General features: G+C 36.3%; 1 protein-coding gene across 1 annotated transcript in view; it reads right to left on the reverse strand.

The window, feature by feature from the left end:
- Positions 1 to 19,281, reverse strand: part of LOC149807312 (HEAT repeat-containing protein 1-like) — a 178,280-nt gene that overhangs the window by 73,632 nt on the left and 85,367 nt on the right. Inside the window, exons 30-35 of the mRNA XM_089965190.1 lie at positions 17,671 to 17,837; positions 11,608 to 11,787; positions 4,412 to 4,555; positions 3,642 to 3,809; positions 2,774 to 2,952; positions 576 to 675 (exon numbers count right to left, since the gene is read on the reverse strand). Of these exons, the coding sequence (XP_089821316.1) occupies positions 576 to 675; positions 2,774 to 2,952; positions 3,642 to 3,809; positions 4,412 to 4,555; positions 11,608 to 11,787; positions 17,671 to 17,837 (938 nt within the window). The remainder of the gene's footprint in view (positions 1 to 575; positions 676 to 2,773; positions 2,953 to 3,641; positions 3,810 to 4,411; positions 4,556 to 11,607; positions 11,788 to 17,670; positions 17,838 to 19,281) is intronic.

Consider the following 19,281-nt stretch of genomic DNA (forward strand, 5'->3'; position numbering starts at 1 on the left):
AATGTGTTTGACTCCAATAACCTTAGCACTAAATAACCTATTTCTACTGATGTCCAAAACAATAAAACAAAACCAAGCCTTACATGCATCTCTATAAAGGAAAGAAAGATAATTGAATAATAATAAGCAGTACATTTATTGTCACAATCAAGGCACCATGTACTGGAAAAAATGCATAATACTTTGCACTGGTAATGGTTATACCAGACATCCTCTTGTCATGACCCAGTTTAGCATCCAGCATCACTACAAATGTCTATAGCAACCAATTAATTTTTATATTAAATTTTATGACAACTGAGGTGCAGATCACTCAACAATCAGGAATGAGCAGACATTGGGACAACAATATAAGTATTACATTTTTGAACAACAAAAATATATTATTTAAGACCGCAAAGGCATTTACTTGACTGCCTTAACATACACTTTAGGGATAATCCTTTCCCTTTAAGTATTTGCTAGAAAAGTCTGACAATGATCCTCTAATGTGAACAAGAGATATTCTCTTGGCCAGACATGTAACCACTATGTCAAAACCCAACAAAAATAGCAAAAGTAGGTTTCATACTTACATGGAAGAGTAAGTCTGTAAGCCATGGACTGAGGAAGTGAGCCAAGTTCTCTGTAACTTTACTGACAGCAGTCAGAACACTGAGCAGATACAGTTCATTGCTGTAGCAAAACAAAAGGTAGTCTTCATTATTAACATCATCATCATCCTAACATCATCCTCACCATCATCTATTTTTTCTTCAGAGACATCTTAGTATCAATTAAATGTAATGATATTAAAGATACACAAGTCTACAATGTAATGATATCAAAGATACACAAGTCTACAGTGTAATGATATTAAAGATACACAAGTCTACAATGTAATGATATTAAAGATACACAAATCTACAATGTAATGATATTAAAGATACACAAGTCTACAGTGTAATGATATTAAAGATACACAAGTCTACAATGTAATGATATTAAAGATACACAAGCCTACAATGTAATGATATCAAAGATACGCAAGTCTACAATGTAATGATATTAAAGATACACAAGTCTACAATATAATGATATTAAAGATACACAAGTCTACAATGTAATGATATCAAAGATACACATGTCTACAATGTAATGATATCAAAGATACACAAGTCTACAATGCATTGATATCAAAGATACACAAGTCTACAATGTATTGATATTAAAGATACACAAGTCTACAATGTAATGATATTAAAGATACACAAATCTACAATGTAATGATATTAAAGATACACAAGTCTACAATGTAATGATATTAAAGATACACAAGTCTACAATGTAATGATATCAAAGATACACGTCTACAATGTAATGATATTAAAGATACACAAGTCTACAATGTAATGATATTAAAGATACACAAGTCTATGATATCAAAGATACGCAAGTCTACAATGTATTGATATTAAAGATACACAAGCCTACAATGTAATGATATCAAAGATACGCAAGTCTACAATGTAATGATATTAAAGATACACAAGTCTACAATATAATGATATTAAAGATACACAAGTCTACAATGTAATGATATCAAAGATACACATGTCTACAATGTAATGATATCAAAGATACACAAGTCTACAATGCATTGATATCAAAGATACACAAGTCTACAATGTATTGATATTAAAGATACACAAGTCTACAATGTAATGATATTAAAGATACACAAGTCTACAATGTATTGATATTAAAGATACACAAGTCTACAATGTATTGATATTAAAGATACACAAGTCTACAATGTATTGATATTAAAGATACACAAGTCTACAATGTATTGATATTAAAGATACACATGTCTACAATGTAATGATATTAAAGATACACAAGTCTACAATGTATTGATATTAAAGATACACAAGTCTACAATGTATTGATATTAAAGATACACAAGTCTACAATGTAATGATATCAAAGATACACAAGTCTACAACCTTATCGACAGATAAAGCCCAAACTGACAAAATGACCATGATATGCATGCTAACTGCATGGTCTTGTAAAGTCACTAAGACACATGTGTGTGCGTGATTTGACTTTTAGTGTAGCTTTAACAATTTTAGTCATATTGCTATGATGTCTGCAATGTGACAATCTACTCCACAAGCACTTCCACTTATATAAAATAAAACCAAAGTAGAAAGTGCAGTACAAATAGAAATGACTACATTCAACATAAACAAATACTGTCAAGGAAAAACTATGAAATATGTTCTAATTAAAACAGGGTGAGAGAGCACTCTAGTTCAAGTTAAATGAAATAAACGTCTACAAAGGGTAACATCGTGTTTGCCTGCAAATTCTCTGTCAATATTTTCTGGTGAGATGGAATACAAAATGTCAAAGAAAAATGTGGTTTACTTGCACAACCTTATCAACTGCTCCTATCAGATCATGCAGACCATGTCACGCATGTTAATGATGTATAAAATCCATAAGCCACATACATTTCCATTTATAAAGGAACAGACCAAAGTGGATTCCAAAAACATAATATCATCATAATGTATATCCTTAGAATCAACAGGAAACAAATTAAGTTAATTAACTAATAGCACATTTTGGAGGCATTGCTGCTTAACAAGCAGACAGCAGGCAAATATTGATGTGAACAGCTTATTTAAAATTATGAGATGTTCTAGTGCTTTCCCTGAAAATTCTGAAAATTTCTGGCTGACATTATTAGTCCCATGCTAGCACTTCATGAATTCTGACTGACCTAAACAAGGCCTCTTCTTTGCTCAAGATGTTCAGCAGCTGGGGCATGAAGAGGGGAAGGTGTTGTATTATATGGACTTTAAGAGTGCTGCAGATCTCGGCCAAACACAACAGTGCACAAGCAGATACCTGCTGGTTGTCATGGTTACCAGTAAACATCTCCACTGACACTTTCAGCACCTGAAGTCATAAAGACAAAGTTGATCTGAGCAAGAAGGTGCTAATCTTTTGAAGATTGGTCCTGCTATTGCATACTGTCTTTTTTGCTCCCGTTTTTTGCTCACCAGGAAAATATTACAGCCAACAGCTGTTATCATGCGAAACATGGGAGATCTGAGATTTTTTAAGAACTATCAGAAAAACCAATTACTGCAACATGTTCTGTTCAACATTGTAGATTCCTAAATAAAGCTGAATTCTCAAAGCTTTAATTGAAACTGGTATTAGTTAATGTTTATTTTCACTAACAATTTAATTCATATGGAGTAGGGGTCATCGTGTAAGCGTAAGTGTGATATACAAAAAAAAATCTTGGGAAAATATTGGAATTTATTAATGTTTGCAGTACATAAAAATACTGTCAATTTAAATATTTGTACATTTTCATGCCACTATTCCCGTTCAGAAATGCATATATGGTATGCACTGTCCTTATTAATTTCATGACAATATTCAATGCACAATACTCGTATATGTAATTATTTGGATTTAATAATTTGAAAATATTACTGGTAATTTTTTTAAAAAATGACCACAAAGTGAAATAATGTCTGGCAATAGTTAGTAGCCCTGCTATTGGTTACAAGTACAGAGATTTGGTAGTGATAACAATGACTGATATGATTAAAACCCCCAAGTTTTCTCCTTACCTGTATGAAAGTGTGTGTGTGTTTGTCTCCCAGTATTTTACAAAGAAGTTTCAGACTAATGAATGCTGTCTGTCCATTAATCAGGGACTCCTCTGTAATGTCTTTACCCCACACACTCTCCTGAATCAAAGTAACTAGCCTGTCAACCAGGGGCAAGAACAGCTTCTCCTGTACAAAATAAAAACCAAAATCATGGCAATATGGTTTAATTATCTATTTTCACAAAAATTAGGCAAATTTAGTGACAACACTAGATTTGTGAAACATTTGTATAACTAAAATACATTATTGGATAATATAGTAGTCTGCTGATTATCTGACTAATATGTTATTATTTACAGCATCTAGCAATATATCTTTATATTTTTCATATTTGTATAACCGCATTGTCCCTCTCTTTTTGTCATTTAATAAGCAAGTTATGAGAATACTTTTGGCATGATATAAAATAACAAGGAAGTAAGGACAAGTTTCAAAATGGAGACAATACTGTATCATAATATCTTTTTATCTTTGACAGACAAAATTCTTTTTTTTTTCAATAAAATTTGAGTAGAAATAGTATCTAAATGTTGTAGTGAACATTCTCTTTGAAAAAACCAAATAAAATAAATCTACATTAAATGAATATATAGAATTTTATTTAAAACAAGGTATTTTTCAACATTAAAGTTTTGAAAATTAGACATTTGTATTGACCTGCAACCTCGTCTTGTGATTCATCTATTGTTTCTTATTTTAAACCTGTAAAGAAAGCTGAGATTGCATACCTTCTGTTTATCAATTTCCTCTCGCTGTGCCTGTAACTTTACATTCAGCATATCCAGTGCCTTCCTGCGAATACTAGAAAGAGGGTGTGACACAAGGCTGGACACAACTTCTATGAAGACTCGCTCTGGGAACAGGCTTACAACCTGTAATTCAAAATAACTGGTACAAACAAACTGTACATGGAATTTATTTTCATAAATGATGATAATCAAAAGTAAACATGAAAACCACACAATTAAGGTTGTGTACAAGGAAATCAGATCTCAATCAGCATCTAAATCACCTCTAGATATCTTCATCATTTTTGCTTGGGATACATGCAAGACCTTCTCCTATTTACTCAGTTATTCATTATTCTGTACATTTTATTTAGGGTCTATTAGATTAACATTATATACAAATGTGATTTTAAAAAATTTGGTAACTAAACAAATGATAAAAAGTTTTAAAATGAAACAAAAAAACCAGCTGATGCAGGGATAATACATATACATGTTTCTTTTGGTATCAATGTTCATCATATCCTAAGAGGGTCATTGATGCCTAAGCCAAAAGCACAGTGAGGGTTTCAATCAACAATGATACCAGAAAAATATGCAAGATTGCTGTATTTTTAAAAAGATTAATTTTCAGATGCAATTTAAAGCTTCCCCAGTGAAAGCATCAATCTGATATGTTGGCATTACTTAATCACTTAATCCTTTTCCAGTGCAGTATGTGTTCCTGATCAGATGATATAAAATAGAGCAGCAAGTTGCAAGGGAGACAAATTCTAAGATCTATTGAGAAATAAATAACAACATCAACAAATCATTCAGTATAAAATATAATTTATGGGGAATAAAGCAACTACCAGATCTTGGACAGGTGATTACCCGAAATTACTCCAATTCTGAACAGCATTTGGATTTATATGCAAATGAGAATACATGACATTTACTGTCATGCTGACAAGTTGAAAAATCTCCACTGCATGCATCATAACTTCTGCTGCTCAAAATCAATATGTATTAACAGCAAGAAAGCAAATTTTATTTTGCTACTCAAAAAATATCTCACTTTTGTGTAACTTATTACATGTTTTCTGTCCATGCACATATGATACAGAAGTGTAATGATTTTTGGTGAGGTTGGAGAAATGATTGGTATATTTACACACCTTGACATCAATGACATCTAAAATCCTTTAGTGAAACACGGATACTGGCACACTGATACACCTTGTCCGACACTGATGTACATGCATTTTTATGTACCCAAGTTGACTGAGACAAAATCCATGCAGCCAGAGTGAGATGTCACTGAGCTGTAAAAGTAAGTGCCTTAGACCACTTGCCACATGGGCTCCCATATTGTGTGTCTGAGTGGCACCATTTTCATTTATGACCAATTAGACTATGTGATGAATGTGCATGTGTAAGTTTCAGGTAGGTTAGTTCAGAAGGAACAGAAATAACAACAGGTAATCCCATAAGCTCTTCTGATCTTTGACCAGTATAGCTAAAATAAGGAAATGTTTTATTTCGACCCAAATCAATATGACTCTTAAAATCAGTTTTAAATAAAAAGTGATTCAAAATTATGGACATATAATGGTACAGATTTCCAAAGCAAGTGCAGTGCAAGAAGCGATATGAAGAACTGTTTGAAACTGAGAAATTAACAACATCCTTTCAGAGACAGACTCTAATTTAAGAGAATCCATCCTAAAACGTATATCACTTGTATAGACTATGAGTAAATATATTCATAAAACATGTTTTAATCTAAATATGCTAGTCTTTACCTAATAAACTTTGGAATGCAGCTGTCATTTATTTTCCCCACTAAAAGTACAGCTGACATATCATGTATACTTGCTTATAAGATCAGTCCAACTACAAACTGCATGGACCCAGATCTGCTGTTGCATAATGCACCAGCAGATCTGGGTCTTTGCAGTTTGTTAGAAACAATTTATAGAACAAACAATGTACAGCCTGATCTGCAGGTGATTTATCCTAAGGGAGATTAGGATCTTTGTTGTTTGCAGTTTGACTCGACTTATAAGCAAGTATATACAGTAAACCAAATTTCAATATATATCTCTGACCATTGATCTCAGGAACACGTTTCAATATAGTATACAGACTAGTAAATAGGACTGATGCTGAAGCCATGGGAATTAAATGCCTTGCAAGGAGACATGTAATGACTGTGATGTGAGCTTAAAGCCTTGCAAGAAGATAAGTAATGAGAGCAATGGCAGTTAAAAGCCTTGCAAGGAGATAAGTAATGACAACAATGGGAATTAAATGCCTTGCAAGGAGATAAGTAATGACAGCAATGGGAATTAAATGCCTTGCAAGGAGATAAGTAATGAAGCAATGGGAATTTATGCCTTGCAAGGAGACATGTAATAACTGTGATGTGAGCTTAAAGCCTTGCAAGAAGATAAGTAATGACAGCAATGGGAGTTATAAGCATTGCAAATAGATAAGTAATGATAGCAATGGGAGTTAAAAACCTTGCAAGTAGATAATGACAGCAATGGGAGCTAAAAGCCTTGCAAGAAGATAAGTAATGAGAGCAATGGGAGTTAAAAGCTTGCAAGGAGATATGTAATAACAGCAATGGGAGTTAAATGCCATGCAAGTAGATAATGACAGCAATGGCAGTTAAAAGCCTTGCAAGAAGATAAGTAATGAGAGCAATGGCAGTTAAAAGCCTTGCAAGGAGATATGTAATAACAGCAATGGGAGTTAAAAGCCTTGCAAATAGATAAGTAATGACAGCAAAGGGAGTTATAAGCCTTGCAAGGAGATAAGTAATGACAGCAATGGGAGTTAAAAGCCTTGCAAGTAGATAAGTAATGACAGCAAAGGGAGTTATAAACTTGCAAGGAGATATGTAATAACAGCAATGGGAGTTAAAAGCCTGTCAAGGAGATAAGTAATGACAGCAATGGGAATTAACAGCTTTGCAAGGAGATATGTAATAACAGCTATGGGAGTTAAAAGCCTTGCAAGAAGATAAGTAATGACAGCAATGGGAGTTATAAGCATTGCAAATAGATAAGTAATGACAGCAGTGGGAGTTAAAAGCCTTGCAAGTAGATAATGACAGCAATGGGAGCTAAAAGCCTTGCAAGAAGATAAGTAATGAGAGCAATGGGAGTTAAAAGCTTGCAAGGAGATATGTAATAACAGCAATGGGAGTTAAAAGCCTGTCAAGGAGATAAGTAATGACAGCAATGGGAATTAACAGCTTTGCAAGGAAATATGTAATAACAGCTATGGGAGTAACAAGCCATGCAAGAAGATATGTAATAACAGCAATGGGAGTTATAAGCATTGCAAATAGATAAGTAATGACAGCAGTGGGAGTTAAAAGCCTTGCAAGTAGATAATGACAGCAATGGGAGCTAAAAGCCTTGCAAGAAGATAAGTAATGAGAGCAATGGGAGTTAAAAGCTTGCAAGTATATAAGTAATAACAGCAATGTAGTTAAAATCCTGGTAAGGACATAAGTAATGACAGCAATGGGAGTTAAAAGCCTGGCAGGAGATAAGTAATGACAGCAATGGGAATTAACAGCCTTGCAAGGAGACATGTAATGACAGCAATGGGAGTTAAAAGCTTGCAAGGAGATATGTAATAACAGCAATGGGAGTTGTTGTTGTTGTAGGGTTTAACGCCATCGACCCACGAGAAGCTACTGGCAAGCTTTCTCATATACCCACATTGGCTGAATCCGAGACTCGAACCCATGCAGACAGATGTGAGATAGCAGTGATTTGTAACAGACAGTGCTTTAGACCACTCGGCCACTTGACAGCAATGGGAATTAACAGCCTTGCAAGGAGACATGTAATGACTGTGATGTGAGCTAAAAGCTTTGCAAGATAAGTAATAACAGCAATGGGAGATAAAGGCCTTGCAAGTAGATAATGACAGCAATGGGAGTTAAAAGCCTTGCAAGAAGATATGTAATGACAGCAATGGGAGTTAAAAGCCTCGCAAGGAGATATGTAATAACAGCAATGGGAGTTAAAAGCCTTGCAAGTAGATAAGTAATGACAGCAATGGGAGTTAAAAGCCTTGCAGGTAGATAAGTAATGACATCAATGTGAGTTAAAAGCTTGCAAGGAGATATGTAATAACAGCAATGGGAGTTGTTGTTGTTGTAGGGTTTAACGCCATTTTTCAGCACACGGTAGGCTATACATGGCGGCCAGTTTAATGGTAGAGGAAGAACCCGGGAAAACCCCAGAAAGAACCACCGACCCACGAGAAGCTACTGGCAAGCCTTCTCATATACCCACATTGGCTGAATCCGAGACTCGAACCCATGCAGACAGAGGTGAGATAGCAACGGATAGTGCTTTAGACCACTTGGGGCCCCATGCAATGGGAGTTAAAAGCCTTGCAAGGAGATAAGTAATGACAGCAATGGGAGTTAAAAGCCTTGCAAGGAGATAAGTAATCACAGCAATGGGAATTAACAGCCTTGCAAGGAGACATGTAATGACTGTGATGTGAGCTAAAAGCTTTGCTAGACAAGTAATAACAGCAATGGGAGATAAAGGCCTTGCAAGTAGATAATGACAGCAATGGGAGTTAAAAGCCTTGCAAGAAGATATGTAATGACAGCAATGGGAGTTAAAAGCCTCGCAAGGAGATATGTAATAACAACAATGGGAGTTAAAAGCCTTGCAAGGAGATAAGTAATTGACATCAATGAGAGTTAAAAGCCTTGTAAGGAGATATGTAATGACAGCAACAGGAGTTAAAAGCCTTGCAAAGAGACATATAATTACAGCAATGGGAATTAACAGTCTTGCAAGGAGACATGTAATGACAGAAATGGGAGTTGAAAGCTTGCAAGGAGACATGTAATGACAGCCTTGCAAACAGATATATTATGACAGCTGTTTCAAGCTGGTCTGGAAAGGGTTCCAATTACCCAGTGGTTTGTGAGTCTGAACAAACAACTAAGCTAACATGTGGACAAAAGAAATATTACTTCAGTATACTTACTCATTAAAATACATCAACAAATAAAGTTTCATTACAGAAGAGGTACTGTCTGATTAGTCTAGATTTAACAAGGTGAAAGATATGAAGGACATATGAAAAAAATTGCTGAAAATATGAACATCACTCAGCATGAAAATTAGGTCACAGTGAGCTTGATGTAGTTCAGAAAGTCTTGCTGAAGTACATCCAAATGTAAATTTTCAGTTACTCTCCTATAATTACAAATATAAATTTTCATACATGGGTTGGTATTAAGCCATACATTTAGGTGTCAGATGCTTGTAGATTAAATTAATTTTGTCCAGTGGGTATGTAAAATGCACCCTTAATAGCCAGTTATCAGTTTAAGCAGACATATGTTTTTGTGCCAGTTTACCATTTGTGACAAATTCCATACCTTTTATGTTTACACTGACTGAACTAGACCTTTTCTTGCAATCTGTCTGGTTCCTGCTGGAATGCATTGCCATTTTGTAGTGTATTTAATGTTTTTTGTTCATGATTGTAGATTGTAAGGATCATTTTGTAAACAACATCGTACATAGCTAATTTTTATCTATGATTGTAGATTATATATTAAGATGATTATTACTTGCAGTCAAACATGTCTACTTGGATCTGATTGGTTTTCTCCTTGAAAATTCCTGATCTTGTTTACAACTTGGAATGTTCTAGAAATGAACTTTTGACAGTGATCCTCTCCTTGTGTCATAGGTTTTATGTTAAGGTTGTTTACTTCAGAATTATTCATTCCCATCATTAACTTCAGTTGCATTCAGAGTTAATTTAAAAGGAATCTGTCATTTTAAGTTATTCATTTGAATTACAAATGCTCATCGGGCCCTGAGTGGCCGAGTGTTTTAAAGCGCTCTCCATTACGGATCACTGCCATCTCAACTGTCTGCATGGGTTTGAGTCTAGGATTCGGCCAGTGTGGGTATGTAAGAAAGCTTGCCAGTAGCTTCTCGTGGGTCAGTGGTTCTTCCTCCACCATTAATACTGGCCGCCATGCATAGCCTATCATGTACTGAAAAATGGTGCTAAACCCAACAACAACAACAACAACAACAAATGCTCATTAATACATGTACTTTTGGACTAAATCACTATTTTGGAATTATTGTGAATTCATCTACAGACATTTTGGAATATATCATTGTGCAATCAAAACTGTTAGCACATCAAAACTATTCCAGGCTATTGGTATATCAGCACATTCAAGATTGGAATTCATTCAGAATACTTTATACTTTTGGACTTGTGATGCAACATTTGGGACAATATGGGATTTAATTCACACTGCTGTAGGTTCTATTTAAATTTTCACACTGTATTCTAGAGAAATAAATTTTTTATTTTATTTTACTAAACTTGTTGGTTTTCACTCTTTTCTGGTACTTAGTTTAAGACCATAGAGTTGGAACAGTAGGTTCATGAGGAAAAAAGAAAAGAAAAAATAAATTTTCTGGATATTTGCCTTAATAATGAAGAATGTAAGCATAAAGTCTGTAATGATGATAAGGCTTCCTTCATCAGCAGTGCAATCAGCTTATTTAAAGCATGAAGATAACATGTGCATTACAATCAGAGGAAAGGAAATAAAAGTTGGCAATGACAATGCTGGACTACGTTTGAGGGTAAAATATAAACAAGGAAAAACAAGGACCAAATCTGCCATCCCTTTCTTTTTAGTTTCTGACCAAAACCATCTGTCCTATTTCAAGCATTTATTATCTTTTTTATGCTTTGGTCAAGAGAGATTACTTTCCATGCCTCTTCACAGGATCCATGAAGAGGATCTTTAAAAACTTAACATTAACACAAACCCATTAAACAACCAGGTCTACTTACTGTATATACTCACTTAAGAGACGAAATCAACTGCAAATGCACAGACCTTGATCTGTTGTCACATAATGTGCCAGCAGATCTTGGTTTGTGCAGTTCATTTGGAGTAAACAGTATAATGAACAAAAATGGCCCTGACCTGCAGACACATTAAGCTATGGCAGATCTGGATCTTTGTTGTTTGAAGTTTGACTCAACTTATAAGCAAGTATAGAGGGTAACAATTTATACAATGGGAATGTACAGAATTTATCCCTTTATGTCTTTCTTCAAAGAGAATATAATAATAAAAAGATAACATTATGTCAGCTGCTAATATTAATCTGTACCTTATCCAGCAGGTCATAGGACTTGTGCTGCAAAGCCTTCAGGAACCTGATAGTTGCTTTGTGACCCTGGCTGGCACCAGCAGCTGTAGTTGCCACGGAAACCTGACAGATAAACTCTAGGGTGGTCTCCAGAATTTTCCTAGCTGAATCCAACAGTTCTTGCTCCTGTGCAGACACCATCTGTGAGGACACATTTAATAATATAATGATTTATGCGTAGATATAACTGATGCAGGTAGATTTAACTGAAAAGCATTTTCTGCCCAGAAATTTTCAATGTCACACTATTAGTGTATATTGGTGAAAACGGCACACATGGTTAGAGTATTTGGAAGGAATCACAAAGTTTGGTAATATTTCAACATTTCTCCTTCTATAACTCAATGTGGGGTTTTTACTTCATTTCATTATGTTGTGGGTCAGTTACAAAAATACTATGAACCATTTTATTCCAATTTTTCAAGATACCAAAGCACAAGGCAGCCTTTGAAAGTAACATATTGTCACATTTGCCTGCCCGCGATTACGTAAGTCAGGAACAAAGGAAGGGGTTAGCGCCACGAGTATGTTGACCCTGCACTGCCGTGGCGATTTGTGTTTGTACAAGAGTTCTCTTCGTTAGGTGTTAAAACTAACATGTAAACATTAGAAGCTTTGTGCTCGAACAATGGACCCTCGATGCTGTTGTAAATCTCCCCACTTTGACAGTAGGCCTGGGGCTTGTCTGTTAAGTTGAACTGACTGGGGTAGAATTGATATCCAATCAGAACTGAGAAAGGGTGGGGTCATCAATTCGAACCAGAATTTAACAGTCATTTGGGCTGGGAACAAATTATTGATTGTGAAACATCGTGCTGACAATGTTGTAGAAATAGCTCTGGAAGCCACTCGTGATTTGGCGGGAAAACCCTTGGTACATTCAAGGACAGAAAGCTTCGTAAAGGTCAGTGAGTTATTTGCTTGATTGTTGCAGAATGTTATGGCATTGTAATTGTAATTTTGTGCAGTATGTATATTTACTTACTAGAATCTACGTAGAATTACCTTTGTACTGTTTAATTTACATGCATATTTGAGAAATGAGCTATGATTATGTAGATTGCTCGCTCGTCAGAATTAATATTGTAATTCGCTATTTAGTTACTTCGTAGTAAACTAGTGTATTTATTTATGTGATATTCTAGATTTTGCAATTACTGAATTAAATTGTAACTTTGGAAATGGTTGCAGTGTGTAAATTTAAATAATATGGATATTTGTGTACACTTGTGGGAGTGTAATGTACAGAAATGCATCGGATTGTTGTGATATTGTTGAGAATAATGAGATTAAGAATATATATATATCGATGTGATGCAATTTAGTGATTTCTGTATGATAAGTAGGATACTGCTCTTATTGCAACGTTGTTTCTATAAGAACGTGTAGGTTTTTTGATGTGCACGAATGCGTGACCAAAGATGTAGATAGCCTTTATCTAATGATTGATTGTTGATGTAGTGTGAGGCAAGATGGCTAACACAAATGCTAACGTACTTGTGTTTTTCATAGGAAGCTTTTGGGGACAGAACTACCGGGTAGTCAAGTCCCGAGTCTCAGAGAGACAGGATAGAACAAGGCAGTAGGCTGAGAACAAACCTAGTTGCTGGAGAAAGAAAGAGAGAAGGAGGAGGAGAAAAGGAGATAAAATGGGAAGAAGATAGGAAGAATCGGAGTACGGAGAACGCCGGAAGGAGGAATGGAATTGGCGGAGTAAACACAGATGAGTAGAAACCAGGTACAGGGTAAAGCCATCTCACACTATAATCACATGATGAAATAGGTTGTTACATGGTTGAGACGAAGAAGATTGGTTGAGAAATTAATATCGTTTAATTTGTATTAAATTGTTATTCTTTTGAATTTCACCTTTGTGTTCTTAATAATTTAATTGTCGGCACTGCTGACTAGGGGCTTGGAGCTTTACCTCTCTCTATTACTAAACTCACTTCCTACAAGAACGAGCCACGGTGGGAATTCCACAGTAATTCAAATAAATATTGGGAGCATCCCACCCCAACGCATAACAGTGGGTCACATAGAACTTCACACATATCAAACCTTTTATGCAAGACATTATTACAAAAACATTATAAATATTCATTTCCAGGTTTTCTTTTTCATTTAAAACATTGTGGCACAGTGATACAAGTAGGTTATTTAGTGCCAAGGCAAATAGAGTAATTTGCCTTGCCAGAAGGATTGTCAGTATGTAGTACACAGAGTGCTTATGATTGTTTTGCTTCTATAATTTTCTTGCATTACAGATGTCATCAACAACAGCCTCACTACCAACCATTCATGGTACACTGTATCCAAGAGGTGATTTAAACAAGCAGAACCTTGTTGTTGAGAAGAAGGGGGAAGGGGTCTGATAAGCACTGTTCAAGGACTGTAGATGCAGAAAATAGGAGGCTAGGAGAGTATCAGAGAAAGTGATGAAGAATTCCTAGCCTTAGCTCAGCAGGGTGTGTGTTTGGACTTTTAAAGTAGCTTTAACAATTTATAGTCACACTGCTAAGATATCTGCAATGTGGCAGTATATAGTGATGTCTAGTATTGAGGCATCATACCAGACAAAAAGCAATGTATCTCACCCATTATCCTGACACCAGGCTGACCAGTCCTAACACTAACCTCTTAATGCTGAGTGCCAAGAGAGGCAGCTACTATACCATCTTTATAAATCTTTGGTATGACTTGGCTGGGGTTCAAACCTGTGACCTCCCTCACCAGAGGTGGATGCTCTAACCACTTAAGTTCAAAAGGAAGGTCTTCTCAAAGACAATGAAGGAAAGGATTACTGGCAGAGGACATGCACAGAAAGAACATGAGGACTGAAGAAGGCAATGCATGGACAGTCTAAAGGAAACAGAACAAAATGCAAGTGAAGGTACCTGGAGTGGTCTCCAACTGGACAACTAATGAAAACAAAAGTCTCTCAATGGGACTAATACTCTACTATCCAAAAATATTTCCCAAGTATTCAGGGTAAGATCATTTCTTCTCTTCATCTGCTGAGTGTTGAAATCATCTCTGACATTCTTGCGAAATAAGATTTTCAAAGTAGCTGCTGTGGCAGCCATTTTATGGAAGATCAGCAATTTGAAACCATTATAAGACTTTGGTGACAACCTCATGCCAATATGACCAACCATTCAGAAGAATTAGTGACAAGATTTTCTATATGTTCACTGTCACAGCCATATTGGATTTTTGAGGGACACCACTGTCATTTATGACCAACTAGATACCATACAGGTATCATACAAAGTTCTTTTGTGAAGACGCTATGCCAATATATCCATGAATTATGAAGGAGTAGTGTTAACATGATTTTCAAGATGGTTATCAGATTGGTATCATTTTCATCTGCTACTTGTTGTTGTTGTAGGGTTTAACGCCATTTTCCAGAACAAGATAGGCTATACATGGCGGCCAGTATAACTGGTGGAGGAAGAACCCTGGAAAACCCAGGGAAGAACCACCGACCCACGAGAAGCTACTGGCAGGCTTTCCCACGTACCCACGCTAGCCAAGCACTGGACTCGAACCCACGCAGACAGAGGTGAGATGGCAGTGATCCGGAACAGTAAGCGCTTTAGACACTCGGCCACTCGGGGCCCCTTCATCTGCTACTAGACACCATTATGATGTCTTCTGGTAAAATTGTATGTCTTTCCATGTAGGAGGAGTGATAATGAGAATTTCAAGATGGCTACCATGGTGGCCATATTTGAGGTCAGATTAGCACCATTTTCATTCAGTGCCAACTAGATATCATAATTAGTTTTCTGGTGAAAACCCTGTTGATATGACTTTCCATTTAAAAGAGAAGCAGCAACAAGATTTTCAACATGATTGCAATAGTGGCCATACTCGATGTTAGATTGGCACCATCTTCTTTAGTAACAACTCAACATTATAAGTAGTTGTTTTTATGGAAACCCAATGCTGATACAACTTTTCATGTAAGAGGAACAGCAACAATATATTCAGGATGACAACAATGGTGGATACCAGATTAGCCATTTTTATCTTCCAGTGTAAACCCCATGCTGATATGATTTTTCAAGATGGCTGCTGTGGTGGCCAGACTGAATATCAGATCAGCACCACTTTTAATTAGGACCAACAAAAGATTATAAGTCTTTCAGTGGAAACCCCATCTTGATATGACCATCTCTTCAGACTAAGTAGCAACAGCAAAATTTACAAAATTGCCCCTAGAATGACCATACTGGATGCCCAGAAATCACCAGTTTTATTCAGGATCAACTTGACACCATAAGAAGTCTTCTTGTGAAAACCCCACATAGAAATGTTCTTCCATTCAAGGTGAGTAGCAATAAAAAAAAATTTCAAGATAGCTGCAGTAGTGGCCACATTGGATGTTGGAACACATTTTCATGTGAGACCAACTAGACCTTGTTGGAATGAACATGTGTGCAAAGTTTCATGGCAATCCTCCATGTAGTTTAGAAGGAGTAACGATGTGGATGTTGGACAACAATGTACAACAGGCCATTCTATAAGCTAAAAACTGAATAATCACAGCACAGGACAACTCAATGTCAGCAAAGTGAAAGCAACTGTACAAAACAAGATACCAAACAGTTGTAGAGAATGTGCAAGAGCACAGGTGAGACAGCCGATACCTTCTAAGCAAGTGCAGCATGCTAGCTTAGATATAAATTGGTTCAACAGACTAGATGTACCTGTACACGGGCAGCTGTCTAAGATGTATGGGCCTGAATGAACAAGTACTTTGTGTATGATCATAAAAGTTAGAAAATGTTTGTAAAAGCAAGACCAAAATCCTGTGGGACTGCATCTCCTAGACCATCCATTGAATACAGCAAAGGAGGCAAAACATATTGGTCAGCAAGCAGAGGAACCTGGCTTACATGACAGACACAGCTAGGAGACACATATGCAAGGAGAAAAATAATACAGAACAGTGACCTGAACAGAGGACACAGAAAGGTTTAGAAACTTCAAAGATCTGGAAGCACTAGGAGTGATAAACAGAAGTTAGGAGACAGCATGAAAATGTTAGAAAAACCATCAAAGCTAGATCTATATCAGAATGAGGCAGTCACGTAGGAGACAACATGAAATGGGTGGAATATGACTAAAACCAGACCAACATCTCAAAGAGGCAGTCTCCTAGGAGACAGCATGAAAATGCTAGATGCTAGAAATACCATTAAAGTCAGGCCTACATCAGAAAGAGGCAGTCTCCTAGAAGACAGCATGAAAATGCTTGAAATACCACTAAAGCCAGGCCTACATCAGAAAGAGGCAGTCTCCTAGAAGACAGCATGAAAATGCTTGAAATACCACTAAAGCCAGGCCTACATCAGAAAGAGGCAGTCTCCTAGGAGACAGCATGAAAATGCTAGAAATACCACTCAAGTCAGGCCTACATCAGAAAGAGGCAATCTCCTAGGAGACAGCATGAAAATGCTAGAAATACCACTAAAGCCAGGCCTACATCACAAAGAGGCAGTCTCCTAGGAGACAGCAAGAATACACTCCTGGGTAATGCCCTACATGTTCAAAAAACCAACTACATTTTTGTTCATATATAATATGAAGGTGTTTTCTTACACATAATTCTGTGACAGATATTTACAGGATTTTGAAAGGGCTTGCAGAACTATGTTGATAATTCTGACCAAAAGCTTAAAATTGATGCCACCTAGTGGTGGTAAAGAGGTGGTGATGGGTAAGAGTTTCTTCCCTTTTTTGCAGGGCAGGATTTGGAAGGTCGGGGAGTTTATTTCCCTAACATTAACGTGATCAAGGAATGTAATCAAAGGAAAAAGGAATTTATCAATACATATGGGTTTACATGGATGGATGGATGGATGGATGGATAGATGGACAATAGTAATCAATCTTAAATCATCAAAACATTTGGCCAAAATAAAAGAAGTTGCTATCTGACTTCACAGTCTTGCCCTTAGATGCACCTTTGTGAGAATTACATTCAGGTATAATTGTAGCAATTTGATTTACCTGTGATATGAACTCTTCTCCATTAAACATGGCCACCAGTAAGCAGACAGTGGCATACTTAAAGTGCCTCAGCTGTCGAGCAGTATGAGTTTCCACACTGAAGATGTGAGCTTCACCCTTTCTTAACTTCCCAAGGGATTTAGGAGGTATCTTCTGGCTGGATTTACCTAAAGAATGAAAAGACTCCTTGTTTTATCTATCTTGAAAATTTTTATCAAAGGCATAATGCAAAAAGGTATACATATAAGATCTGGAAAAATTATTTCAGATGAGAAGATAGTTTAATGACAAAATACACTAGTATACAGAATTTGCATTTACATGAAGTGCTTTAGGCTGTTCAGTATAAAAAAAATTAATTAGTCCTTGAAAGGACTGTTGCTCTATTGGCTGAAAAGAATTCCTTGGAATCTTTTTAATCTCTTTCACTGTCATGTATTGCAAGCATTTTTGATACTCCTGAGAATGAGACAGGACAGACCGTTCTTAAAAAAATTGGATCGGAGAAGATAAAAAAACCCAGACTATATTAAGAAAAATCTGAATCAAGTCAGGAGAAAAGCGGAATTCCACTTTAAAACGGAAGAAATATCATGTCTGAATATCATATGCAGCCATTTTAATGAACTTGGCTGTACAGTGCATTGACTGATCCCATGTATCATAAATGCCACCAAGTAGAAAATGGATAAGGATGTCAAGTCTAGCCGTGAGGAAGCTGCCACCTGTCTGTCAATCTTGTAAAACACAGGTACACACATAATGACGGTAGTGAATCTTCATCTAGAATCAAATGGTATAGATCCAAGTGGGATCAATACTAATGTAATGAAAATTTTTGTTGCCTTTTTTATTACCACCATATCAGGTTTAATAGGAAAATGTCTAGTAATTTCTGCAATCTCTGATGAATGGAGGAGAATTCTTAATGACAGGTGTCCATCTTCCTCATTTGTATCAACACAGCCCTCACCTTATCTGGCTGGAAGCAGCTGTCATGGACAGAACTGTTGACCACCAAGTGTTTTCACACTTGAATATTATCAATTCTTCATCAATATAACTGGATCGATTGGTCAGTAGCCAGTATAGCATATATTGGCTGGTACAGGTCTTTCAAACTATAATGGCCAGTGAAGACAAACTGGAAACCCATGAACCTAGTCTTACTAGCTCTAAGGCAATGTGTGGACTGTGGGTGGATAAAGCTAATGCCCAGTGGCGGCCAAGAGGGGTAGGGGCGAGGGAGGAATCTTCCCCCCCGTTCTCCATTTTACCAGTAGTTAGCCATGATTATAACCTGGCAGCAAAATCCCACATAAACCATCCCATGCTGTTCTAAAAATATATTTCCAGGGTTTTTCCAGAATGAAATGAATTTTTTCTAGGTTCACATATGACCATTACTGAATGGAATTAAAGAACATTTTAGACTAAAACATACATTTTCTAAACCTAAAGGTGTTTCTCTTTCAAGACTCTCCAAAATATCTAAGTCAGAAAAGATGATCATGTACAAAACCACAAACTGTATCGCATGAAACAGGTTTGATAAATTCCTATAAATTGGCATGTAAAGTCATTTCAATGCACTGAATAAAAATTCTAACA

Source organism: Sinohyriopsis cumingii, chromosome 1, assembly GCF_028554795.1.
Source record: "Sinohyriopsis cumingii isolate HCF-2022 chromosome 1, ASM2855479v2, whole genome shotgun sequence".
Lineage (NCBI taxonomy): Eukaryota > Metazoa > Mollusca > Bivalvia > Unionida > Unionidae > Sinohyriopsis > Sinohyriopsis cumingii.